The following is a 25,560-nucleotide window of genomic DNA, read 5'->3' on the forward strand; positions in this document are numbered from 1 at the left end:
GTTAGATAGAAGAAGAACAATCAACGCAACCTTTACCTTTGAAACGTCATACACGTTAAAGACGTGCGTAGGCACGTCGCTGTCGAGAGGAGGAGGGGGGGGGGGGGGGAGGCTTCTTTGAGAGAATCAGCCAACAGCGCCGTACTAAGACTTAACTTAACCCCATGTTAGAGCTTGAAGTATAGCTCAAATTGAAAGTAGAGTACTAATCTAGCAAGAGAGACTTTTTTCTCTCCTTTTATTCATATTATATTGTACCTAGAGAAATCCAGAGACAAGCACACCATCATTTGTACGTTGTAAGGGGTTGAGCTAATATAGCTATACACGCATCACCCTTATTCCCAGGAGGAAAAATGAATGAAAGACGAGACATAGGAAAGGGTATATAGCCGCATTCAAACCAGTATTCAAAGCAAAGACGCAGAAAGAACAAAGAAAACACATTAACTCCTCACTGGTTCAAGGAGAGACAGTAAACTCACTCCAATGTAGTATGTTAGTTTTTAAATAGGAAATATAACTAACTGCATGTATATATGCAATGTGGGTATATGAAAATAGTTATTATGCCCATCTCCAAGTAGGCCTGTAGACCTCATCTGCCTTTGTCTGTGGAATATTAGATTCGCGTTGTCTAAGGCCCATTTCCACAGACGAAGAATTCGCCTTGCTGGATTTGACAAGTAAGAGGTGTACAGCAGCATTGATATCGACTGATTCACCGGTATCAGTTCGTTTCAGAGCCCATTTGGCTTCTTCTTCGTCAAATCCTAGTTCATGCACCATCTTTTGCAGAGCCAGGTCAGCTGGGTCTGGGACCACTGGCTCCCGACAGTTTGAGTAATATAGTGCAAGGCGGCTGGTAGATGGCATTGGTTGGCGGCCTTGGGAGATTTTCTCCTCTATTAGCGGCGGTGTTGGTCGCGGTGATGATACGCTCGAGGGTGATCGAGATTGGTTTCTTGGACTGAACGCCGGTATTCGAGGAGTAGAATGGAGATATGGCGTCCCTGATTCGGAGGAAATGAATTTGTTAACGGCCACCTCAGAGACTGGAGTTGGTCGCTCATCACAATTGGGAATGGCGTTGGCAATACCCAGCCCTGTGTCGATCGATACTTTTCTGTTGCGAAGCTCAGCCGCGAAGCCGGCCTGTCTTTGGCGACGAGCACTGTTCTGGCTCGTAATGCTCGATTGACTACTTCGTTTTGATCTTGAGCTTTGGGGAGATGTTCTGGAGGAATACGATGATGGGTTAGAAGAGGAAAGGGAGCTTGGTCGTGAAGGGAGATCTCGGCAAACTCGCGAGACAGCTTCTTTGAAGAACAGTCGGACTGGCTCATTTTCTGATTTCACAAGGGCTTGCCAACGGGTCCAGCCTAGCGATTTGGCACGGGCAAACTTCTGTTCAACCGGGGTAGAAGGGGCAAAACTAATGAGAGTAAGGACGGCATAAGGGCCTAACGTGAGAAGGTATTGAGTCCACTCTTCTATTATGCTTATTAGTTTTGTATCCATGTAAATGGTAGGAAAGGGTTGAAAGATTTACCGAGCAAGGCCTCCTCATGTGTAACGTCCCCTGGTGTTACATCCTTGTTGTCAAAGACACCGTATTTGCGGGCCATTTTACATTTGCCATGGAAAACACTGAGCAGGTTGGCAAAGCAAGTCCAAATCTCTGACATGTCGCATAGTTGTTCTGTGCTTAAGCCGCCATTATTTCCTTTCGCAAATCCCTGAGGTGGATCGAGCAGGAGGTTGCTGATGAACGGCATGGGGCTAAAGATAGATGCAGACGGCCTGGTGTCAGACTCGGCGAGTATACCGCCTCTGAGCCAGTCAACCTGAGCCTCGATATCGCTTTCTCTCCGTTTCCCACAGCCGAAGAGAGAGCAGAATGTCCATACACGCCAAAATGCATCGTCCATTTCCGCTGATCGCTGCTCATCCAAGCCTGCCAATGCCCGTGAGGTTTCTAATCGAAGGAAACTCTCACAGTGCACAAGAATCATGGACTTCAGAGCTGCCATGGCATATAGGTCTCTAGAATAATGTTGGAGATATAGTTGGGGGGTATACTCAGGTATCGGCTCATCCCTCGCACTGACGGCAAGGCGAGTGACGCCGTCATCATCCCATGGCGGAGTCATCTCCCGCAATTCCCATGCTGGCAAGGACATCAAAGATAACGTATTTCGAACAAGACCTAGCTCGTTCTTTTTGAAAACCTGGTAAAAGGCACGAGCCGAGAGTGCTAAATTGAATAAATCGTCAAAGTAGCCGACATTTTCGAATATTCGAAGAATAACGCTGTCGACCAACGGCCGCAGTGGACGGGGCGCAGCCTGTGTCGGCTTTGGCTCTTCTCGTGGTGATGGGTCTGCATCGAGCTCTGCAAAGCCCGAAGGAATGTCTAGGACCACGTTCAAGCCAAAATCTAACTTTTCTATCGGATTGATTGTGTGCATTGGAAGTAGTTTGGGAGAAGGTAAATTCAGCTGTGACTTCGATTTTCCTCTCTCTCCTCTCTTTGAGAATGCAGAGAAACGGCTCCATCTTCCCTTAAAACCAGACTGCCCGCCCTTCTGGTTTTTCGTGCGGGTCAGCTGGGCCATTTGTTTCGACGCTATACTCTCGCGAAGGCGTTCGATACTACCGCGCGCCAGGTCCATCTTTAGAGAGCTGTCGTTTTGGATTTCAGGGGTAGCAACGGCTTCCTGGTCGCTCTCAGTGTCGGTAATAGCTCGCTGCAAATAAGCGGGAGAGGGAGAACGGGATCGTGAGTTTGGTTGAGATCCTTTAGTCGACGGTATCGCTAAAAGCTGTGCTTCGAGGTCTTCAGCTGCTTTTTCTAAAGAAGGTAACAATGAACTTCGATTGAATTGCTGGAATGTTTCATCAAGCATATCAAAATCGCTTTCTTGGGGTATTTGGGGCAGGCAGAGTGCTTTTGGTGAATGGGTAGAATGAGAAGCCTGTATAGAGTGTTTGAGTGACTGTCCCGGTGCCTGGGGCTGAGTGAGTACTGCCTCCGGCAGGGGCGGATATGGGGGCAGGGCCTTCATTTTTGATTCTCGAATGGTCAATCTCCTTTTCAAGTTGGGAGCAGGGGTGGGATGCCCCGATCGGTATTCATCGTTGGAGATCACAGTGTCCACAGAGTTAAGTGATAAGGGCCCATTCACAGTTACCTTTGGGGGTAAATTCCGCGGTGTTTGTTCGCCAGTACAGCTGACTGAGGAGGACCAGGGGTATATTGAAGAACAAGTAGTTGCGGAGCAACAGGTTGGAGATGTTGGTGATCTGGGGTCAGACGAGGCCCGGTTTTTGTTATCCAGCGTGAAATAAACAGTTTGCTTCCTTGTGAGATCGTTATCGAAGGATAGAGGGAGGATTGCCGATTCGTTAGCTGCTGCGTTTAAGGGAGATTCGTGAGCAGCGCAGGGTGAAATATGCATACAGCTGCCAAATCCAGTCTCAATGGTAGTCACAGTTGCAGGGGACAGGCAGCATATACTGCTGTCATCGCATAGCCTATCGTCGACACTGCCGCCCATAGTCGCAGCACAGGATCTACATGCAAGGGTCACTGGCGAAACAAGTTCGGGCTCTTCGTCACCTTCTTCTTCGCGTTCGAGCTCCCTTCCAGTCCCAAAGGCTCCGCCAACTTCCTTGAAGAGCTCCTGCAAACCTCCGAGAGGGGAATAAGGAGGCAGGGGTGGGACCCTAGGTCTCGCGCTTGTCGTCGTCATACGGCCTCTAGTAGCCATGTCACTGGATTTGTCCTTGCTTACGTGAATTTTGCTCTGGACTTTGGTCTCGAGCTTCGTAGATATATCCTTAGCCCAGTGCATACTGCTCGCTGACTGCCTGGCCTGGAGTTTCTTCATCTTCTTTGCAGAAGGCACCAGGTTATTGAGCCTTTCTGATCTCACGATGATCGTCATGGCTGCTGTCTTTCCACCTCTAAAGTTCATGCATCAGGTCAGCTCTTTCCGCACATCGAACAGTGACAAAAAAACATCTGCAGGTCATCGCCGTCATCCCCTATCCCCGGGGCATCCGGTAGATCTAAATGCAATTGCTTCCACCCTAAGCTCCCAGGGTTTCATTGTTTCGACGCTCCAAGAAATCGCTAGCTTGTACCGGACGCATGGATAGAGGACATAATAGGTGGAAGGTTTCCAAAAAGCCACGACAGATGATTGGTTTCTCGACGGGACATCCAGCAAAAAATGAGATAAATCAATTTCATAGGCAACGGCCAATCTTCTGCTCAAACAATGGATAGCTGCAGAAGGCGCTTGCGCAATCATTTTGAGGCTTCGAAAGCGGGATAATATGAAGAGGAGAAAGCCATAGTCTCCATTGTCCCGTGGCATATAGGCCCGCTTCGAAACTCCAAAAGAGGGAAATAAACAAGAGGCAGACGACAGAGCAAACGCATGATAGGGTATCAAAAAAAAAAAAAAAAAAAAAAAAAAAAAAAAAAAAAAAAAAAAAAATACTAACCTCTTTGCAGCCAAGGTATTAGATATCTTTCATAACCTTCGTTATTTCCGGCCTTCAACAACCACCAATTCCCCCAAACGCATAGAGAAACTGCGCGAAATGTTGCGACGAGAATGAACGGCAGAGTAGTACAGCAATGAGTGCGACCCTTTTAGATTGATGGTGGATCAGTCAAAGAAATAGGCGCGCGAATCCGTCGAGCTGGGTAGAGGGGGTAGATCCGTCCTCGAGGAAAAGATAATCGGGTGTCCAACAGGCATTGAAGAATGAGAATTGTTGGAAATTGGGCCCTAAAAGGAGATATATATTATGCTGCTAAGCATAACTAGCTAACAAGTAGTTGCTTCGGAGGTCATGACAGATCATACCTAGGAGCCGAGAGTGTATTCATACTAGTTATTTCAACTAGTTATATGAGTAGTGTTTACCGTGTGGTTTTCGTCTCTTGATAGAGCAGAAAGAAGGAGTAGCCGCCACTAAAACCTGCGGACCCCAGCAAGGATGTGGGACAAGGGCAAGCAAGACAGGGACTGCCTGATTGATATATAGATTGGGGTGTTATGTATGTATGTGCCTGCATGCAGCTACAAGGGCGAGGAGTGATAGAACCGGAGCCGTTGAAGGATAAGCCCTCATCCCCCCAAAACACACAAGTGCAGCATGTCAGCACCATGCATATTATGTTCACAACTGGGGAAACAGCCTGATATATGGGTAGGCAATCACACAAGTGCCCGTTTTCGATCATCATCGCCCGTATTTCTCAGCGAATCTTACGGGTTGGAGAGATGGTGTGCAGGGCTGCTGCTGCTTGAGAGACAGGTTGGACCGAAGAGACTCAGGAAAAAGCAACGTCGACGCCTCCACTGGGGAGCAGGCGGCGATCAGCCAAAGTGTGGAAAGCCCGTATTGCACGGGAGCAACCAGGCTCAAAGGGTCTTATGCTTAGTTTTGCTCGAGGCTGGTACTGTCAAAACCTCCGCTGGCCTGTGCAAGGGGAGGCTATATCACTGCCCTGATAAGCACCCATCAACTAGTTAGCCAGGGAAGTTTTCGATCTAACCCCCAAGCACCCCCTGCTGGCCCGGCGGATCCTAGGAGACAGCTATTGATGAATTTTGATTTGGAATGTTCTTCCATGGTTAGCCAAGGATTATTAACAGCATCAAACTCCCTTTTCGCTCTGTTTGTTGTGATAAGCCAAAACGGACTCCACCATGGTTGTTATGGATCTTTCTCACAGCTGTTCCCGTATAAAAAGGTCCCGCAATTCTTCAACGTCCGACAGACCCTCCATTGTCAAGCAGCAAGCGAGACTCATCACTCCAGCACTTATTCTGTGGTCTTGTGTGGATATTGACGCGGCGTTTTACCCCTTAACATCCTTGGTGCTGCAGACGCCCTTGACACTGCAGCAAAAACGGACAAGGGAGGCTGGCCGGGTTCCAGTTCCCCCCCAAAAAAGCAGCAGCATGCCGTCGTCCCTTTCCGGGCCCTGTTAAGCTCCATCCGGGACCATTAACTCGTTGGATGGAGTGGTGGTTGACGGGGCTCAGCCTAGCCAGCGTCAGGGCTGCTCCGTCCGCTAGCGAGGACATCTGCGGACCCAGCCACACAGTTCTATTTTTACAGTCAGCTAGTCAGTCACATGAATCAAAAGCAGCCGCAGCGATGTTTCTCTTTATTACCGATGTCCATCTTCCACAGTTGTTGTTATTATCTCTTATATCTGTGATCACCCGAGAGTTGAGAGGTCGGAGGCTGTTGAGTCGTCGTCGTCGTTGTCGTCTCGTCTTTTATAACTACGGTGGAATTCGCTGGCGGCCGAACAACACCATAACTAACCCACTAACTAACCAACTACGATGCGCTTTGCATCTGCCATAGATTAAGTAACATAGCACTTCCCTAAGCCAGAGTACTTCGACATGATAGCTCCCGCCAGTTTCCCGTCTTGCAGAGTGTCTATTCCTGTCGTTGCTCGTGTTGTGGGAGAAGCTCTATGCGACTCCGGGAGACGGGCAATTCAAGTCGCATCAACTCCCCCAATATGCCCTCTGAGTACGACATATGCTAACTCTCATCCCTTCTAGACTTCATCACTCCGCCTTATGTCACGCCTTCCGACCTACTTAGCAGTGATTTGCGCTCTCAAGGCGATCTTGGGAGCGGAAGATTTGGCCAGATTATACGAGGATCACGCCTCTGTGAACTCAGTATCCGGCTTTCCACATGGACTTCTATTTATATAACCACTCTTTGCCGTCAGATACGAGAAGATGTGCATGCACGGAAAAAGCGTATATCAAGGCAGAACGTACTTTTCAGCGTCACACAGTGTGTCAACGCAGAGTTGCCGCGAAGACTTAACATGAGGTGACATGTCTTTTCCTATCTGCTGCAGTGGTTACGTCAGTGGGTGGAATACATCACGGCGACTGACTATATATTCACGGAGATGCGTGCGGCGTAACGATGTAACTGTCCACTGTAGTGTTCCCACGCGGAGTACGCTGTGTACGCTGGGGTGACCGTCTTAATGCCAACAAGAGGCGACTGGTCCGGTTTTAAAGCTCTCAATTTACCAGATGTGATGACGGCAAACGCCTTGACCAGAGGGACCAAGCGGCTGGAGAATCTCTTATGTCGATCCCGCCCACCACAGTGGGAGGGGTTGCCCTAGGCCCTTTGGTAGCTAGCATATTGCCTAACACCTACGGAGTACTGCGTACGGAGTAGCCGCTGGCGATGCCAAAAGAGTCTGCATCTCTGGCCACTGAGAATAGATCAACAACGGTTCCCGGAATCTCTTCGGCCTCTCCGCGAAAGAAAAATCAAGAACCAATAATAATTAGTTAATGCACCGAATTGTTTCAATAGTTCCATCAGCCATCATTGGTCATGTATTGCGCTGCGCCTCAAAACCAACCCAACTTCTACCTAATAGTTGATACTGTTACCAGTTGGATAAGATGATCCAGAGACATCTACCTCTTAAGGCTGGTACTCCAGTAAGGGAACCAAGCCCCCAAGATGCCCTTGCCGCTATGGATGGATATTTCTAGGCGCATGATAACACCTTGACCATAGCAACTGTCGCGGAGGCGCTAGCGGCGTAATACAAGTGCGTATTCGCCGAATCTAGCATAGATGATGATGAATACTGCGATGTAGGGATACCTTTCAACAGTCGCAGACTGGCTGGCGTCCTCTATAAGTAGCTAAAGCTAGGTCGACTACCTTGTCAACAAAAGAGGGAGGGACATAGAAACCATTCCGATTATTCCTTTCCTCATCATTCATCAAACGGGCCATACTAGTTAGTCACGTTTGGCAGCAAGGACCAACAGGCAACAGTAGTACCAAATTCAGATTCTTGTTGGCCAGAATCAATGAAATACCAACAATAAAGATATCGCTTCATCAAGCCATTTTTATCGTCCTCACACCGGAATCCTGGAAGGCAACGTATTTCAATTAGATCGACCGTATCTGGTGAGTTCCCCGGCGATGTACGGCAGAGACTCCTCCTCGAAGGATCATGACACTCAGCCACGCAAATTTTTGCAGAGCTGTTCAAACAGGTATTCTTCGTTGCTTCAACCTCATATTTCGCCCCCAAACGCAGTATAACGAAGGAACATTCCACAGGATACTTCATCAAGAATATCGAGCTCTGGGGTATCACTTAAAGAGGCAGTTGTCCAATTGTTGTCAGTGTCGCGAAATATGGCGGTCGAGGTAGGTCTCTTCATTGATGCTCCAGCAACTAACCAAGAAAACATACAGAAGGAAGTAGTATAGGACAAGGAGGAATAAACATATATGAACACAAAAAGCTATATCTTGCTCTTATTTATCCAAGTTTTATATGCAAACAGTGCAAACAAGTAGTTCTCAGTAAGCTTTACACGTGACAGACATGAAGTCGAGCTTTGACCATAGCTTAAGTAATCAAGAGCGACGTCACATGCTTTCTTTTTTTGGGTCGTCACTTACGTAGTTCGTCATCGAAAACGCTCTTCAGCCGCTGCAAAGACGACAGGTTTGGTTATTGTTTCTGCCTGTTTGCTGCGGGCGACAGGATAAATATCAGTTCTTCGCCTCTAAAGTTCAAGAATGATTGCTCGTTAGGCGGTTCCAGCTCATCCGGTTAGCCCTTGCAGCAACGATGGCTGCGAATACCACCCCACCGGCGTCGCCGCCGTCTCCATCGGCTTCATTCTATGATGTGAGCGACGACGAAGAAGGAGACTATAATACTGTTACTCATGCTAGCACTGGTAAAGGCGTGAGGCTGCTCTATTCCAAGAGTAAGGTATGTAGTGTTTCTCTTAAGCACGAGAGTGGAGTGAACTTCACCTAGAGGGGGTTATTTAAGCTGATCAATTATCACAGGTCTACGTTCATCCCACGGCATCTTCAAAGGATAATATACCCGGTTTTATTGCCCTGGTTCAGCAAAAGCCTGCTCCCTCCGCTCCGCGTGAGAGTACTTCGTCCTCTTCTCCCTCCTCGGATAAAACCGTTGATCCGTCATCGCTTTTACTCTCTTGGGTGCCTGAGGCATCTCTCGGGGATGAGCGCGGCGTCTACGTTAAAGTAGACCTATCAGACGATAACTCTCCTCCACGTACATCCTATTTGGTTCCTCCACTACCTACAACTCTTAATAGTGCTGGTCCTATCGGATCTTATGCATTTGCTATCCCATTGTCGCGTATATACTCACTTTTGGTCCGACCACCCAGTCTAGGGTGGTGGTTTGGTAGCGTGGTTATCAATACAAAGGCAGGAGATAGTTTTCCTGCACTATTCTTCCATGATAGTGAATGCGAGTCTACCATACTGCAAAAGAAAAAACGGACAAAGGAAAATTTCGACCCCTTCGCCGATGATGGAAGCATGTTCTGGGGTGGCGACGAAGTACTCCGATGGCTACGGAGATACGTGGACGTTCACCGCTCAGGAGAGGATCCAAGTGCCTACCTTATTAACCCAACTGAGGAAGACAAAACAGCTTTTGGACAAGCTAGGGGCAAGTTGGAAAGTTCTAGGGGCCAACCCGGTTCCAGCAAACCTCCTAAAGATGCAACAATGGACCCATTCACAAAAGCTCTTAAGGAAACAAGGTGGATGGTCCTTGAGCAATTTAGCAAAATCACAACTTTCACTCGCAGAACTGCTCAAGATATTGCGGATAACCCCCGACTACCTCCCCAAGTAAGGCGACTCATGAGAAACCCAGAAGTTCAAACATTACAAGACGAATTTGACAGTGCCAGACTATATCTTGCTCGCTGGGCAATGGGTATTGCAGAACAGAGCGAACGTGAACGTAACCAACGAATATGGACAGCAAACGATGTCCTGGCCATGGAGAATAGCTCCGTTGGAGAGTTTGAAATTCTGGATATGGAAGCGGCCCAAATGAGTATCAGTGATAAGCGAAAAATAGTTACTTTGGAAGAGTGGAACGGATGGTTCCATAGAACCACTGGAAAACTCCAAATCACTGTTGAGGAAGCCAAGGAGCGTATTTTCCACGGCGGCCTTGAGCCAAACGATGGCGTTCGAAAAGAGGCATGGCTATTCCTTCTAGGGTTTTATGACTGGGATAGTAGCGAAGATGAGCGAAAAGCCGTCATGAATTCACGACGAGATGAATACATCCGCTTGAAGGGAGCTTGGTGGGAACGTATGATTGATGGGGCTTCCACACCTAAAGAGCAGGAATGGTTTAGGGAGCAAAAGAATAGAATAGGTAAGATACCTCCGTTGACTTTAGGGTTCTTCAAGGCCAAGCCATACGTCAAGTTTTTAGATGGCTAACTACAAATCATCCCTTGGTGTCCTCAATTCAGAAAAAGATGTTCACCGGACAGATCGTCATATCCCCCTTTTTGCCGGGGAGGACACACCTCATCCAGATCCAGACTCACCGTTTGCCGAAACTGGGACAAATGTCCACCTTGAACAGATGAAAGATATGTTGCTCACCTACAATGAGTACAACACAGAACTTGGGTATGTACAAGGTATGAGTGATCTTCTTAGCCCAATCTATGCCGTGATGCAAGACGATGCGATTGCATTTTGGGGCTTCGTTGGGTTCATGAATCGAATGGTAAGCGTCGGCCTGAATATTTCATACATTTATCGTATAGTCTATTAATATATACATCAGGAACGAAACTTCCTTCGAGATCAATCTGGGATGCGCCAACAGCTATTGACCCTTGACCAACTCCTTCAACTCATGGACCCAAAGCTTTACCTGCATCTTCAGAAAGCTGAGAGCACCAACTTCTTCTTTTTCTTCCGCATGCTCCTAGTGTGGTTTAAAAGAGAATTCGAATGGGTTGATTGTCTCAGGCTCTGGGAAGCACTATGGACAGACCATCTGTCTAGTAATTTCCATATCTTCGTCGCTTTGGCTATACTAGAGAAACACCGTGACGTTATTATGGCGCACCTTCACCATTTCGACGAGGTCTTAAAATACGGTATGTCGTTTCCCTGTTCATATTATCAGACTTGGGCTAAACTATTAATAGTCAATGAACTATCAAATACAATCGACTTGATACCCACATTGAGTAGAGCGGAGGCCTTATTTCATCGGTTTGAGAAGAAAGTTGAAGCTATTGACAAGAAGTACAACTTTCCGCAGGCACCTGTTCGTCAGCGGACAACACGTCCCACATCTCAGGCCAATACCACTACATCACCCGCTAGAGATAGTTCTGCCACAGCAACTGGAGCTAGCCCATCAGGCGGCACAGGATCAAAGCCCTCCAACAAGCCCAATACGAAGCCCGACTCCGAGGCTACTTCTGTCCAAATCATTACCCCTGACCTTCGCAAGCTGCTTAGCCGGGAGGTGGAAGTCATGGATGCTAAAGAGGTCCGGCAACATGCTCTTCTTGGGGCGAAATAATTATTTCCAGTGCGTGTATGAAGCTACTTCTACCATTTGCACACCTGGACCTTTTCTTACGAGTTTCCTTCCTGTACCCTCTTATCAATATATTGCACTTAAGACTAGTATATTGCGGGTATCTGGGAGTTTCAGGTGCGATGGTAAGTATTTGGGATATCTAACATTTATTGCATCGCATACGTTTTGTTGTCTATTACTTCCTCATAGGCGTTCGGGTTCTTGGGTTACTGAGTAATTAATATCTCGGTATCGCGGACACAGAATATGCACATATTCATACTACGTTAATAATAGGCACTGTACGAGTCTAATGAAATATAAGGATCGATCATGATTCCTATTAGAAAGGACTAGTCGACTTGAAATAATAGGGGTATATGTTCAGAAGAATATTGCAATGCGAGAGACATTGAATCAATCTTACAGGAATGATTCGCTAAAAGCTGAAATAGCGTATGACCGACGGTAACCAAGAAAAAATGAGAATAATACAAAGAAAAGAAAATGGAATAGGAAACATAGCAAAGGAAAGATAAAAGGGAAAAGAAAAGGTTGAGGTAAAAGAACGTGGTGCTAGAGATTAAAAGAGAGTAGTCATGGCGTTAGATGGAGAGGAAAAAAGATGAGAATAGGAGATCGAGATGGATATCTTTGAATAACGCCGGTCCAATAATCAAATCACTCACTCACTTGCCCACAACATGCGGCCCAAGAAGATGGAAAGAAATAAGATTCCAAATAGAAAGAAAATAGATAGTGGTAAAAGAATGAACGGTGAAGTAAAAAAACAAGGAGATCACCTATCACGTAGCCTTACTCCTTTTCTTTCCCTAGTCGACGTAAAAAGACTCGTTTGTTGAGTGACACGCCTCCCATATCACTTGCGCTCCGGAGTTTATTCTCGCCCCGAGCTTTGTTCATTGCAATGTTATTTGTTGGGCTTTGCTCATTAAGAGTTGCACTAGGCATGCGTCGAAGGACGCCAGAGCTGCTACGCATGGCAGTCATGGATCGCTGGGCTCTAAGAGTAGATGAGCTCCTTCGTGCCTGGCCCATGACATCTTCAACCCATGCTTCGCTCTCCGGACTAATGGTATGTTGTTTTGATCGAGGTTTGGGACCAGCTAAACCAAGTGGTGTCGAATGAGCGGCGCCAGTGATTGTGGAAAAGGAGCGGTGGGATGGAGTAGCGTTAAACGAGTGATCCCCTACAACCGAGGTGCTCACAGAAGTTGCGGAAGATAGTGATGGGCGTCGTTGTGAGGATAGAACGGAAGAGTTGCCAGGACTAACACCTTCCTCAGATAATCTTTGAATATTGGCAGCCGTGAGGTTTGGTAACAGATCTGCACCTGAGCCGGTTGCACGTCTTGCTCTCCGGACCGCGAGAGAGGACCCTGGGCGAATATCCATAGCAGAGCCAGGTCGCGAAGGGGGTATGGGCGTGGTTCGACCATTTGTAGGAGTAGGGGTTGGCGCCCGGGGATATTTGCTAACAACAGGAATCCCTTGTACTTCAAATCTGCCGTCGATTATGCCTCGTCTTCCGTGATGCATGGCATACTCGCGAAGATATTCACCGAGGTCCGCCCAGCCACCGCCAACGCGCACCATTACTCTCTCGCCAGTTTCGCCCACTAATCGTACAAATAGTTTGACTGGGGCTGCTTTACCACCTCTATGAAGGTGATATAACCGCACTTCATCTGGTCCAGGGTTATTGCGACGCCTAGGGCGAGGTGCTGGCGTAAGGGTAAGTGAAGGAGTAGGGGTACTAGAGCGAGACAGCGTTGGAGAAGGAGGATGGACGCGGCCTGAGTTTGGCGGTACCCGCAAGTTGTCTGGCGCGGGCGTTTCATTAGAATCCTCGCTAACGGTAGATTTCATACGGATTTTGGGAATAGTATCCAGTATGGAATGTATCCTGTCATCGAACTCATCATGTGGCACTTTAACAGGGGTCCTGGTCCCTGAGTGAGATCTTGTTTTGAGAGGAGGGGGTATCAGTTCTAAAGAGTCGGCATCTGGGAATGTGTTATCTGCTTCTGGAGATGTGGAATGAAGGAATGGACTCAACCTGGAGGGAAGGTCGAGGGTGTTGAGGGGGGTGGATGAAAAATTTGTATCAGGAGAGCCTGTAGAGAGTGACGACTTCTCAAGATATATTGGTTCAGAACTTGCACTGCGGCGCAAATGTGATAACCGCGTAAAATTTGATAGACGGCCAAGATTTAGTTTTTCCTGTAAACGAGGGGAGGAGGATATGCTCGCGGATGAAATAGATCTCCGTAATTCGGATTTTGTGGAAGTGCCCGGGGTTAAGCTATTTCTTCGATCAAAAGCAGAATCCCCAACCTGGAAAACGATTAGTAAATGCAGTCACATTAAACGCAAGTTGTTTGACGTACCTGTCCTCTTGGTGATATATCAGCCGATCCAATCGATGCTGTGCTTATTTGTGATTTGTCATTCGGGTGGTAGGCTCCATGCTGTCCATACAAGGAGACAGGCTCATCATTGATATAACGGGCTAGGGGCAAACTCATTGTTCTGCCAAATGATCGAAGGGATGGTGGTGTCTGGAGGTCGGGAGAAGGCGATGCGCTAGTGGTGGGACGGGATGTGGAGTTTTTCGCGACTTCTGGAGTATGATGTATTACCGAACCGCTGGAGCTTAGGCCAGGCGATGATGACATCTGTGCTGGAGTTGTTGGAGAGCTCAGGGGTTGGGCAACGCTAAATTCCAAGTCTTCTCTGTCAGGGATGAAGTTTGAAGTATCAGGAGATTCGATGGGGCCAGCCACTTCGTTCTGCTTGATGGTTGCATCCGAACCAGACGGAATCAGTTGCAACCTAGACGGGACGTTACTCTCGCGCTTACTGGACCTTTTTCGCATGTTGACCAAGGGCGTCAGGGGAGCTGGTGAGTTATCGGGCGACATGTCACTGTAGTTGTCCGAACCTGGGCAGTCAACGGTGTTGAAATCAAGGCGGGAGACCGGCCTAGTCATAAAATCTTCACTCTGAGTACTATCATATATTGCTGGATTAGGAACACGTGGGGACTCAAAGTTCGGGGTGTCATAATCTTGAATATTTTTGGTAACAGCAGTAGCCCGACCATTATTCGGAGTAGAACAGGAAGTAACTCCTATTCTTTTCACGGGATCTTGAAATTCAGAAGGAAAATTTTCGGGGGTATATCTATCGGACGAGTCAACAATGGAAGATGTAATTGACTTTGATTCACTAGTGTGGTTTTCCCTGGTAGCAGGTAGCAAGGGCTGTGGTGTTAAAGGAGTAAAGTAAGAATCAGACCTTATGCTAGGGCTGGCAGTGTGATGTTTGACCGCTGCCTCACTGTGTCGGACTAATGGTTCAGCTACATCATCAGAGCTCTTTTGTGGTGTGTGTGAGACATCTGGCACTGATTCCTCCGAAGACTTTTGTGCCAAATACTCGTCAAGTTCGCGCTGATATAGACATTTCAACTCATTTTGTATTGCTCTTCTTTCAGCCTCAAATGCCCAGCTAGCAATTCTTGACTCAATGGCTTCCATGTCATCGATCCAAGTCTCGGGTAGGGAATCTTTTCTCCCTTCGAGGATATCGAGCATGCTATCAATCCGGCGACCGAGAGATGAGACCATAGCCTGCAGCTCTCTCCAGCTAGACCTGAATGATTCTCTGGAAAATAGGGGATCATCAAGATTAGGGAGCAGGCCATTTTGCAGTCGGTTAAGTGCATTGGTAATAGCCCGTTTGGTTTCCTGAAGGTCCAAGACCAGCCCTGGAACATGATTAAGAACAAGGAGTCGAGCGTGCCAGTTGCTAAGCAGATTGTTCAATCTTGATAGCACGGGTAGGGCCCGTAGAATAGTAGCTGTTATGACTGCGGTGAAATCACTCATCTTCAAATAGCTAGCTAGACCGAAGCTTGTGGACATGGTGCTAGCAGCAGAAGGTGGACGAGATCGTGAAGGAATATGAGCTGTTAAAACATGCTCCTTCAACTCTTCTACGTCCAGAACTTCCATGCCATCCTTTATTTCCTTGATCCGGGTTTGATATAGTTTCAAAATGCTCGCAGGCAAGCTTCCAAAGTATATTTCCCGCTCAGTCTCTGGTATGGGAGAACTTCCGGTCTGAGCCTCATTACAACCCCTATTGGAGCTCTTCTCAAGCTCTTTCGGCGGAAGAAACCCGTTTCTTGCATTCGGATCACGAGCAGGATCCGGCCAAAACCAGGAGAGGACCTCAGTATGCCATTCATTGAGTTTCTGGGCAGCTACTGCGGCTCTTATGCCGAATGCACGATCCACGGTTGAGACATCGGATATGCTCTTGGCCAAAAGGCTATGCGGAGTGTTTTTATGTATCGGGATAGCGTCGGTAGCAGAGAGGACTTGCAGTGTCGTCTCTGGAGATAGGTCTGAGAGTAGAGGATCGAGCTGGTGAGAGAGGAACTGCGCTCTCCGTTCCGGGGAGCGTGAGGGCGAGCGTGGAGATCGCGAATGACGGGGAGGGAGGCGGGCAGCCGGGTCTAGAGAGTTGAACGGGGATTTCGCCATGACTGGTGTTCGTCCAGGAGCATCGCCAGGCCCCGGATTCTATGGCGTTTGGTGAGGTCGTGGGCTCTCAGCTGCTCGGCTCTCTCTCTGTCTGCTTTAAACGGCGTCTGGGGAGGCCGGCATGGCTTAGGAGAACGAGAAATCCGCGCCGGCAACGAGCAAAGAGAGGCAGTATACAAGCATACCAAGCGAAATCTTCCGTTCCAGAGCGAGATTCAGACGGCGAGAGGAAACAGGTGCTGGATATCTGCCATCGCAGTTGGAGATGCCGGAGGTCCGTCAAGCATTGCCTCTCTTCCGCGTCCACCTTTCTCGCTGGTTCTCTGGAAGAAGCCTGCAGAAACGAATGCGCTGTCAAGTAGAAAACCCAGCACTGTAAGCCATAAAGACGGTCATTCGCAGGCTGCTTCGTTTTTGCTTCTTCTGCTGCTGTCTCTTTGGTTGTTGGGGGTCGTGGAGAGGGAAAAGCTGAGGTTGCGATGGATCTTTTTTTATTGTTATTTGCTTCTTGTGGCTGCAACCCGAAAAAGGAAAAAGACAACCTCAAGCCACAGCTTCAACTAACGCACTACGAGCTGGCTAGACGACTTTCATACGCCTTACGACCTGATCTACGGCTTCGTCGTCGGCTTCCCTGAAAATAGCTACCTGAGACAAGCGTCTGGACTGCTTTTTTTTGTAACCGGCTTTGTCCTGGAACCAGCCGTGCCAATTGGACACTCCTTGTTTCACGCCGGCGGCAAGCTGCAACTGCACAGGGTGGTTCAGATCAGAGACCACACACGGTTTACAGGGAAGAAAGGACAAAAAAGAAAGAGAGGAGACAGGGCTCAAGGGCTTCTTGATGTCTCTGGCTGCTGCACGCAGCGGACGATGAAGCGTACAGGATGCGTTTCAAAAGCCAGCTCACGAACGTAGCGACGTTCTCCAGTGAGTAGCAGCAAAAATTTGACCCATAAGTTATCTGTTTTTCAACGCGTCAGCTCTGGGGACTATTTGACTAATCCTTGCTGCTAGAATTCACGGCCTCCCTCTCGTCACTTGGCAAGGTCTGCTGGGTGAGGCTCGAGGATGAGGTCGTTCGATTCTCCATAATCCCAGATCAGGGGACGCAGGTCTGGGCCCAGCTCCCAATTGTATGTATATTTGGACTTGGACCATGGAAGAGGGCCATGTCAAGTTGATTTTAATCAGAGATGACCATGGGCTAAGTGACGAGTAGCACACTGTTTTCGACTCATATTCTTTTTCTTCAGTTGCAAAGGTCATAAACCTGGAGGTGCCAATAGGTGCCCTGCATCGTGCGCTAAAGTCAGCCACCGGCGCTACCTCTGCACAACTACGATTGACCAAAAAGGGGAACCAGCCTCAACTCGCCTTGACAGTGGTTACCTCGTCATGGACATCGGGAAAAGGTGCGTCTAACTCAGACGAGCCCGCAAGGGCAAGCGGCTCCCGTCCGGCAAACTCTCAGTCTCTTGAAAACGGCGGCGCTTTGAGCGGGATACCAGCCGCAGAGCTTCTGCAAGACGGACCCCGAGAACGTGAAACGATTGTGACACAGGAAATACCCATCCGTGTTCTTCATCCCTCTGCGGTCGAGGGAGTGCACGAACCACGTTGCCGTGACCCGGATGTACATATCATTCTTCCCAGTCTCATCCAGCTCAAAAGCATATCCGAACGTTTCACAAAGCTTGCCACTGATGCTGCCTCCAGTAAAGCAGGGAATGTCAGTGCTGGTGGCAACGGCAATGGTCCTGCTCTAGCGGGCGGGAGTCATAGCAGCGGGCCTAAGTTGGAACTTAGTGCCAACATGCATGGTTCGTTGAAATTGGCCATTGCTACTGATATTCTTCGCATCTCCAGTGTATGGGCAGGACTGGTAAATCCTCCCCTTGACCAGGCAGATATGACCCAGAGCGAGATCGCTCAGCTGCCAAGTGAGCGGATGAGAGCCCGAGCAGCAGATGGCGAGGAAGGATGGGCAAAAGTAAGGATTGACGGTAAAGACTGGGGCCGAGTATTGAGTGTTGGTAGATTGAGCCCCAAAGTTGTTGCCTGTAAGTATTTTCATTCTTCCTTTATCCTTGTTGTTCCCTCTTCCTTTGCTGACCTTGTAGGTTTCATTCATGAGACGGCCCTGGTCCTCTATGTTTACCTCCCGGGAGGAATAGGTGGAGAGGACTCCTGCCTAACATATTATATCAATTCGTACGCCAGCTAGTTAGGAACCGACATTCTGCCAGAAGGTCGATTGTTATGAGCTGAGGAAATTAATGATATATTAAGAATAATAATGATATAAAGTACAGTTAACTAAGGGAAAGCCAGAAAATTATACATGCAAACGAAGTCAACACAAAGTAGGCACAGTCAAGATTTTATAGTTGCTCACGGGAGATGTAGAATGAATTAAAATGGGTATTTGGAGGAAGTGAGAAAGCCGCCTGCGAAGGTATCAACAGACAGCATCGAGAAAAGGAACTAATAAGCAAACAAAAGCAATGACAAGCAAAACTGACTCCAGGTCGAGGGATATAAACGGAGGCTGACAAGCGTCAGTAGAAAGAGAAAACGAACATGTGGTGGTGGTGGTGGTGGTGGTGGTGGTGGTGGTGGTGGTGGTGGTGGTGGATAATATGTATAGCAGCCTGATGAAGGCTTGTGTGGTGAAACGTCACTGTTCAGGTAGAGTTGAAAAACTACCTTAGGATTTTGCCATTACATCAACATATCGGCCTTTCTTACGTCCTTTCAGGGTACCTCCCTTCTTGGAAGTCGGGGCTGAAAGTAAATCATCAATGGAACTTGCATGGCTCAGGGCGGTTCCAGGCCTTGAAGATGGAGTCAAAGGTGGAGTACCGCCGGGAACTCCCAGCGAAGACGGAGGAGCAGCAGAGCCATATGGTGAATTTGGGCCACCCTGAGCCGACAATTGTTTGGCTAGTGGGATGGGGACCGCATCAGGTGCACTTGCGACAGACGCCGAAGTGGGCGGGCGTTGTTCAGCGCTGGCAGACCGGCTGCCAGAAGCTGAGCCCTTTGGCGGAGGCGGTAAGGCAGAAGTGGAGGACGTGGCACTGTTGGGATCCTTCTTGTTCACCCAACGCTTCAAGTCTTCATCGAAGTAGAACGAGCTTTGTTCTCCCAACTTGGCTCGGATAGGACCACCAGAAGCGCTTGGGTCTCGCTTCCCGAACCAGCCAGTAAACCAGCCCTTCTTTGCATCTGGAGGTGGACGTTTGGCTAGAACACAAATTAGTCGTTGTGTATATTGAAAATCACCAGTAAAACTTACCATCTTCTTCGGCAGCCTTCCTGACAAGTTCAGCTGCTTCTCGATCCCTACGTCCCCTGTCTGTTTCTACTCCGTTTGTGGGTGCGGCTGCGACTGCTCCTTTGCCAGTATAACTGTCATCATCATCATCCATAAAGCTCTTCCTTGGTTTGGGCTTCTTCTCTTCAGCTTCTTCACTCCCAGGCGACTCAGGTTCATTCATAGGTGGCTCATAAGAAGGCGGCTCATAAGATGGAGGTTGGTATCCGCCCTCTGATGGAGGTTCGTATCCCCCTTGAGATTCTTGCGTCGGAGGAGAATAGGTGGCATTGACTTGTTGGTAGGCGGGCTGAAACGAGCTTGGCCCGGGAGCCGACACCCCCATGCCAGGAGCTTGCTCTGAGGTAGTGCTCGGAGCCAACGACGAGCTCGCTTCCTCAACAGGAGCCAGTGGTGAGTGAGCAGGTAATGGTGTAGAGTGCGTAGTAGGTTGGGGGGCCACTGGCGATGGAGAATATGGATTGCCGGCTGCGAGTGGAGCGTAGCTATTCTCATAGCCAGTGGAAGGATCTTGGGAATGTCGCCTCTGTGAGTATGACCGAGCAGCAGCACCCCGTGAGGGGGAACGCTGCGAGTCTAGAGAGCGGCGGCCGCGAAGCTGATCCGGGGATGAAAAGGGGGCATATTGATTATTAGGCGCATATCGAGAGTTCGAAGCAGGGATAGCGACTGGCTGTTGTTGGTGTGTAGGGAAATATGAACCGAACGATTCAGGTCCTCCAGGTGAGTGGCCGACAGGCGGAGTGCCAACAACATTTGCGAATGGACCTTGGTCTTCATGAGGCTTAGATGGATCAGAAGAGTCGGGGCTAGAGTCGTCACCAGCGACAAAGCTATTGAATTTAGCCCACATTGAGCCGGATACCTTCTCCATGCTGGGTTTCGACATCCAAGACGAAGCTGAATCACCGGGTGATTGGCGTAGGCGGTTTGAGAGCTCCTCCAGCTCAATGAAGAATTGCTGGTTATAGTGCGGCGAGAGTTTGGTTGCTGTCTTCAGCAGAGCGCCAATTGCTTCGCAATATTGCTGGGCCTCAGAACGATGACCTGTCTCAGCAAGAGTCATTGCATGTTGAAGCTTGAAAGCCTGTAAGTGAGGTAGAACGTGTAATGGCGTAGCTGTAAGGACAGAAGTAGCAAATTCGTATACCTCAGTGAGCAAACAAGCAGTAGAATCAGCCATGAAGGTGAATGGATATCGTTTGTGGTCGGCCCCAATAAGGACGATATAAGCATTCGAGTCCTGAAGGCTTCCGAATATAGGGTTGGTGTTAGATCTGGCAATCAGGAAGCAAATATGGGCCGCTTCCACTCTTCCGTACGACGAAAGCAACCTACCCAGTGCTAATATAGCCTGGTCATCTTGGGCGCTAGAATTACTCAAAATCAAACTCAAGGTCTCTTGCCATTTGTTGAGTCCATCAAGTGCGTTTCCGGTTGGACCTTGACCGGTACGGGTATTAACCAATTGCAAACCAGCTCGTGCGGATAGAGGAACTAGCTCATCTGCACTCTCCTCAAAGTTGCCAGCCAGTACCTCGTAAAGAGCAGCAAGAGATTGGGTATTTTCGCCTACAGATCGTACTTCACGACGGATGAACTCCTGAACAACCTGCTTCCAAACGGATGGATTCAGCGTTGAGGAAAGTAGCATGGCATGGCCCCACAGCCGGTGGTCAACGGCATCCCATATGGCCCTTTCACGTTCACCGAGAAGCAAGTTATGTTGAATTGCGTCTAGGCTAACATTGGCAGGCTCCTCTTTGCCATAAAGTGCGTTCGTTGAACCTATGGTTGACGCTCCTTGTTCATTTTGTGGGGTAATGGGCGACAGAATGCTAAGAAGACTCTTTTCTGCATCGGGAGCACCTCTAAGGACGCCATCGTGCTCAACAAGCGTTCTGAGAACCTTCCAGAGCATGATTTTCTCCACCTTGGCTTGAAATTCTCCCTGAGTGAGACTAACGAGACCTTGAGGATCCTCATGTTCGAAACTCGAAATCATGTTTGATAGCCAAGTAATGACCTCTTTCTTTTTGGATTTAGACTTCAGAGGCCCGGGGAATTTGGCTGGCATAACAGACTCTGGAATAGCCTCATTGAAAGAACGTAGTTTGATTTCACCTGGGACCGGCTTCATACGAGGAGTCAGTTGTCCAGTTGAGTACAGCGGAACACGCTTTGGAAACGAGGTTATTAAAGATCCGCCGAAACCAAACTTAATAATGGGAGCACCCTTCCAACGCTCCAAAGGATCAAGGCTATGGCTATCTGCTGGAGCAATGAAATCAACAGCGGGTGCTGGATGTGAATCAACCGTCATAGCACGAGCCAGCGGAAAATGGGAAGCTGGAGCAGGTCCACTGGGAGCGTGGGCAGATGCGGGCCTTTGCGCATTATCCTGTATTATAGATGGATGTCCCTGACTATAAATCCGCTTCCCAGGAGACTGGGTTTGTGATCTGCGGGGCGGAGACATTCGTATAGGAGCAGAGGGCGGTGGCATGCTAGAAGGCGGAGATGAGATAACGTTTGACATTGGAGCATAATTCCTTTGCCCGAAGTCATTATGGGCAGTTGGAGGAGAGAGATGCTGAGCTGACTCCTGGCTGCCCAAAGAGCCCTCACGAGGAGATTCAGGATGAACCCGAGGCCTAACATGACTAGAATCGTGCTGTGCAAGGGGGCTTGAGGTTCTTGGCTGAAATGGAAGTGTAATTCCCGCATGATTTGGCATGTATGAGTGACTAGGTGCGCTGCTAGAAAGCGGGGGCGCGGGAGAGTAACGTCCAGATGCTGCGGGCTTCCCAATGGGCCTGGAAGAGTATTGCGTTGCTGGCTTGGTTGCAACAGGCCCAGCAGGAGCTATGATATTTGCGTAAGGGTCCATTCTGGGAGGTGCCTGTAATCCGTACTGTCCTTGAGGCTGAGGTTCATTATGCTGCTGAGATGTGGGAGTCATCATTTGCGGACCTGCGGGGGCCTGTCGGCCTGCTTCTGCAGGCGGAGGTGCATATCTTCCTCTTGTCGATGGCCTTGACCGTGGGGCTATTGGAAGTTCTTCAAAAAAATTGTTAGGAGCCGCTGGTTTTTGAGACTGAGGTTGAGGCTGAGGAGCATAAGGGTTAGTTGGTGCTACTGGAGGGGCAGTTTGCAGCGGCGCAGCGCTATAGGAGCTAGAAGGCCTGGAATCGGGAATTGGTTGATATGGCTGGCTGATATTAGAAGCAGACCTTGGAGCGATTCGGCGCTTTGGTTGCAAATCATCAGGTAGATCATATGGGGATTTGTATCCAGCTTTTGGTTGGTTTGAAAAGCTTTCCGCAGACGCAGAGACTGGGCTGATGGGCTGCGCATGTTCTCCATAAAGGGCAGGTGCTATACCCTCCATTATCGAAGAAGATGATGGCTGATGAGGGGCATACGGATTAATTGGAGGAGGTGCGGGACGAGATTGAGGTAGACACGTTGAAGTGTTGGGTGCATAGCGCTGTGACGGGGGTGGAGCTGGCGGTTTTTCATCTTCCTGCTGAGCTGCGTTATCATTATCGAGCAGGTCATCGTCAAGAAGCTCATCATCAAGTAGATCATCGTCAAGGGCTGCTTTCCACCGTTCTGCGAGTTCATTCTCATCTAAATTCTCCATGGTTGTTGCATCATCCTTAGAAGTCTGGTGCCCACCGACCGCTTCTGATGTAGACAGCTGTTCACAAGGGGCGCCAGGAGGCTCGATAGGAGACTCATCTCCCCGAAAAGCATCATCCATTCGTAGTGAGTCTAGCACTTGTGAAGTTTGCTTTCGGTGTAGTGTGGGTGGTGCCTCCGATGGCTCTGCTGCATGTGACATGTCGGAGCTAAAAAAGCCCGCCTCATCTGTAGTTATATCCTCGCTGAAAACCGAATCCAGGGCACTTTGCTGTTTGGGCTGTGCAGCTTGCTGGTCATTGCTCTGATCGCCGTTATCAACCAGTGGGAGCCCTTCCTCAAACCTCGATTCCGCAAACTCGGGTGGGATGTAGATGGGCTTAGTCTGAGTGCTAACTTGATTGAAAAAGTCTTCCCCTTCAGCCTCGTTGTCCACATCGTCATTCCATAATGGTGCGGCGTGCGTGCTTCCCGAATTAACATCGGACTCTGTGGAAGGAACATTGGGGGTATCGTTATTCGAATCGTGCTGCGATTCAGCAGAATCAAAAACTTGAGGCGCAGATGTGGTGGGGTGGTCTGGCTCGTTTGTCGAATTAACGGTAGGGAACGAATTGGTTCTCGAGACAATATCATCTCGTGCTAATAGCTTAGTGGTATTAGATCTCGAGAGCAAACTAGGCTGCTCATCAGAAGACTGCGTTATGGGCTGTATCGAGTCGCTATGGCCAGCTGAAATTATATCCTCCGTCAGGGTGACCTCTGGGACATTTGGTTGAGAAGCTTGTATGTTTGTAGGTTGGGAAACATCTTCAGTATCATCGACACGCACTGAGGGAGCCTCCAGTTTGTCCTGTTGAGGTGTCTCAGTACTTGACTCTAAGAGGGTAAGGAGTTCCGAGTTTTCTGCGTCTGCAGCAGTATCACCGAGCCCAGGAACGCCTGTAGGCTGGTCAAGGGATGTGGATGTCTCGGTATCCTGTGACACCTCCTGGGACTCAGATGGTTGGTGGTCATCAGACGGATCTGAATCGGTAGGGGGTCTAGATGGTATGGTTTCCGTTGGAGCGGAACATTCCTGTGAATCCGGGAGAGCGGCGGCAACCTCTGGCTCAGCAGACGGTTTGCTAGATGAATCGTCCGACATTTTAATGAATCAACCTGCATAGCAGCCGGTCAGCATCGCGTTCTTTTGTTTGTTCAAAGGGCAACGCCATCCCGCATACTGTACTGTTCAGTGAAGTAGAAACAAAAACCGAAACCAAAACTTGAAACAAACAACGCTGAATTCAAATGCAAATGCCAACCATGGCGGCCAGGACTCAGTCCTAAGAATGTACGCTTCTAGCAACAGAAGAAAAGGCGATGATGCCGTGAAGAAGAAATCGTCGACGTTGAAAAAAGCATCCCAAAAACTTGCCAGCTTTCCTTTTTCGGGGCTTTGCAGACAGGGCGCGCGACGGCAAAATATCGGGCCGATAAGTGCTTAGTCACCAGACCTTCTCTATTACGTCAGCAAATTGTGAGCTGTCAGCCCAAAAAAAAAAAGGAAGAAGGATGAAAAAATTAGACGACACCGGTGTGATTCGAACACACGCTCCCGAAGGAATTTGCTACTCTCATACAAAGATGGTTACGCGAAAAACGTAACGTTCGAGGCAAACGCGTTAACCACTCCGCCACAGTGCCTTTCTAGTTGAACGAAGGGGCGCTTGCTGTAGATAAACCGGGGGCTGAGCCGGCGCCAGTTATGTTACCTTTTTCTAGGCATGTCTTGATGTATCCATCGTGTTTTGGGCATTTCCACCAGTATCCCTGGCTGTGCGCCTCTCTATTGTCTCATTTAAACAGTTTCCCTCATCGCCTCATCAAATGAATGACTCAAGCTGGGGTTGCATGGCACTCACCTAGGTGTTCAGTGTGTAAATAGGGCAAGTAAATAGGGCAATCAATTAATTGGCTACAAGTTTTACTCGGTAAGCCCCCCTCCCTTTTTTTTTTTTCTTTTGAAAGAGTAAGTTAGCAGTCATTTTTGTTTATCCGCTATTTTTTAAGAATACCAAAGCTGCAGACGGCTCCAAGGCAACGGCAATATTAATTCGTGAATTGAGGGAGCCAAACACTAACCCAGGCTATCTAGATAACGGTATAATTTCACTTACTCGTATAAAATAGACCAAACTGCCGCCTTCAGCGCCTCCTGAACAGGCGAATCCCCGGCCTAGCACTAACTAGAAGTTAGTGATCACTAGTTGAGTTGAGAGTTACTCCTGCATACCATTTGTCACAAATGCTAGTAACGCAGCCTTGTATTGATGAGACAATTAACCCACGAGGAGGTAATTTCAGGGAACTTCGACATTTGAGCGGACGTAGAATCTTGGACGGCATGCTCTTAACCAGATTTAATAGTTATTACGGAGTACATTGTCTCGTCCGGGGAAGCGAAAACACCCACCGCTTCGTGGGAGGTACTCTTATCAAATCTTAAGTTCATCCATGGATCCAATCTATATGGGTCACGTGAAACATCGTGATAAATAAAT

The 25,560-nt window shown here is 48.7% G+C and overlaps 6 protein-coding genes and 1 non-coding gene across 7 annotated transcripts; 3 read left to right on the plus strand and 4 right to left on the minus strand.

Moving 5' to 3' along the window:
- Positions 1–567: 567 nt before the first annotated feature.
- On the minus strand, positions 568–4,463 carry TERG_01223 (uncharacterized protein; the record flags this gene model as incomplete). Its single annotated transcript, XM_003239193.2, has 2 exons — positions 1,553–4,463; positions 568–1,493 (listed from the first exon to the last, which is right to left on the minus strand). The coding sequence occupies exons 1-2, from the start codon at positions 3,978–3,980 to the stop codon at positions 568–570; spliced, it is 3,354 nt and encodes a 1,117-aa protein (XP_003239241.2). The 5' UTR covers positions 3,981–4,463.
- A 249-nt stretch (positions 4,464–4,712) lies between these two features.
- Positions 4,713–6,035, plus strand: TERG_11694 (uncharacterized protein). The gene has a single exon (XM_047750766.1). The coding sequence runs from the start codon at positions 5,176–5,178 to the stop codon at positions 5,554–5,556; it is 381 nt and encodes a 126-aa protein (XP_047605367.1). The 5' UTR covers positions 4,713–5,175; the 3' UTR covers positions 5,557–6,035.
- A 3,385-nt stretch (positions 6,036–9,420) lies between these two features.
- On the plus strand, positions 9,421–11,455 carry TERG_01225 (uncharacterized protein; the record flags this gene model as incomplete). The annotated part of the gene is made up of 3 exons (XM_047747730.1): positions 9,421–10,279; positions 10,380–10,642; positions 10,703–11,455. The coding sequence occupies 3 exons, from the start codon at positions 9,421–9,423 to the stop codon at positions 11,453–11,455; spliced, it is 1,875 nt and encodes a 624-aa protein (XP_047603694.1).
- Positions 11,456–12,271: 816 nt separating this feature from the next.
- On the minus strand, positions 12,272–16,029 carry TERG_01226 (uncharacterized protein; the record flags this gene model as incomplete). The annotated part of the gene is made up of 2 exons (XM_003239196.1): positions 12,272–13,813; positions 13,867–16,029. 2 exons carry the CDS (start codon positions 16,027–16,029, stop codon positions 12,272–12,274), a joined length of 3,705 nt encoding a protein of 1,234 aa, XP_003239244.1.
- An 887-nt stretch (positions 16,030–16,916) lies between these two features.
- On the plus strand, positions 16,917–18,256 carry TERG_01227 (uncharacterized protein; the record flags this gene model as incomplete). The annotated part of the gene is made up of 4 exons (XM_003239197.1): positions 16,917–16,959; positions 17,047–17,165; positions 17,252–18,092; positions 18,153–18,256. The coding sequence occupies 4 exons, from the start codon at positions 16,917–16,919 to the stop codon at positions 18,254–18,256; spliced, it is 1,107 nt and encodes a 368-aa protein (XP_003239245.1).
- Positions 18,257–18,650: 394 nt separating this feature from the next.
- TERG_01228 (uncharacterized protein) lies at positions 18,651–24,500 on the minus strand. The gene is made up of 2 exons (XM_003239198.2): positions 19,331–24,500; positions 18,651–19,278 (listed from the first exon to the last, which is right to left on the minus strand). The coding sequence occupies exons 1-2, from the start codon at positions 24,159–24,161 to the stop codon at positions 18,740–18,742; spliced, it is 5,370 nt and encodes a 1,789-aa protein (XP_003239246.1). The 5' UTR covers positions 24,162–24,500; the 3' UTR covers positions 18,651–18,739.
- Positions 24,501–24,585: 85 nt separating this feature from the next.
- Positions 24,586–24,703, minus strand: TERG_10511. Its single transcript has one exon. It is a non-coding gene; the product is annotated as a tRNA-Ser (tRNA).
- Between the last annotated feature and the right edge of the window lie 857 nt (positions 24,704–25,560).

This window comes from Trichophyton rubrum, assembly GCF_000151425.1.
Source record: "Trichophyton rubrum CBS 118892 genomic scaffold supercont2.1, whole genome shotgun sequence".
Taxonomy (NCBI): Eukaryota; Fungi; Ascomycota; class Eurotiomycetes; order Onygenales; family Arthrodermataceae; genus Trichophyton; species Trichophyton rubrum.

Bases quoted from the DNA above. Each gene is read 5' to 3' on its own strand.
- TERG_11694 (XM_047750766.1), top strand. From the start codon at position 5,176: ATGTCAGCACCATGCATATTATGTTCACAACTGGGGAAACAGCCTGAT.
- TERG_01228 (XM_003239198.2), bottom strand. From the start codon at position 24,161: ATGTCGGACGATTCATCTAGCAAACCGTCTGCTGAGCCAGAGGTTGCC. The intron at 19,279-19,330 runs GTAAGTTTTACT...TTTGTGTTCTAG, and splicing joins GAAGGCTGCCGAAGAAGATG to CCAAACGTCCACCTCCAGAT.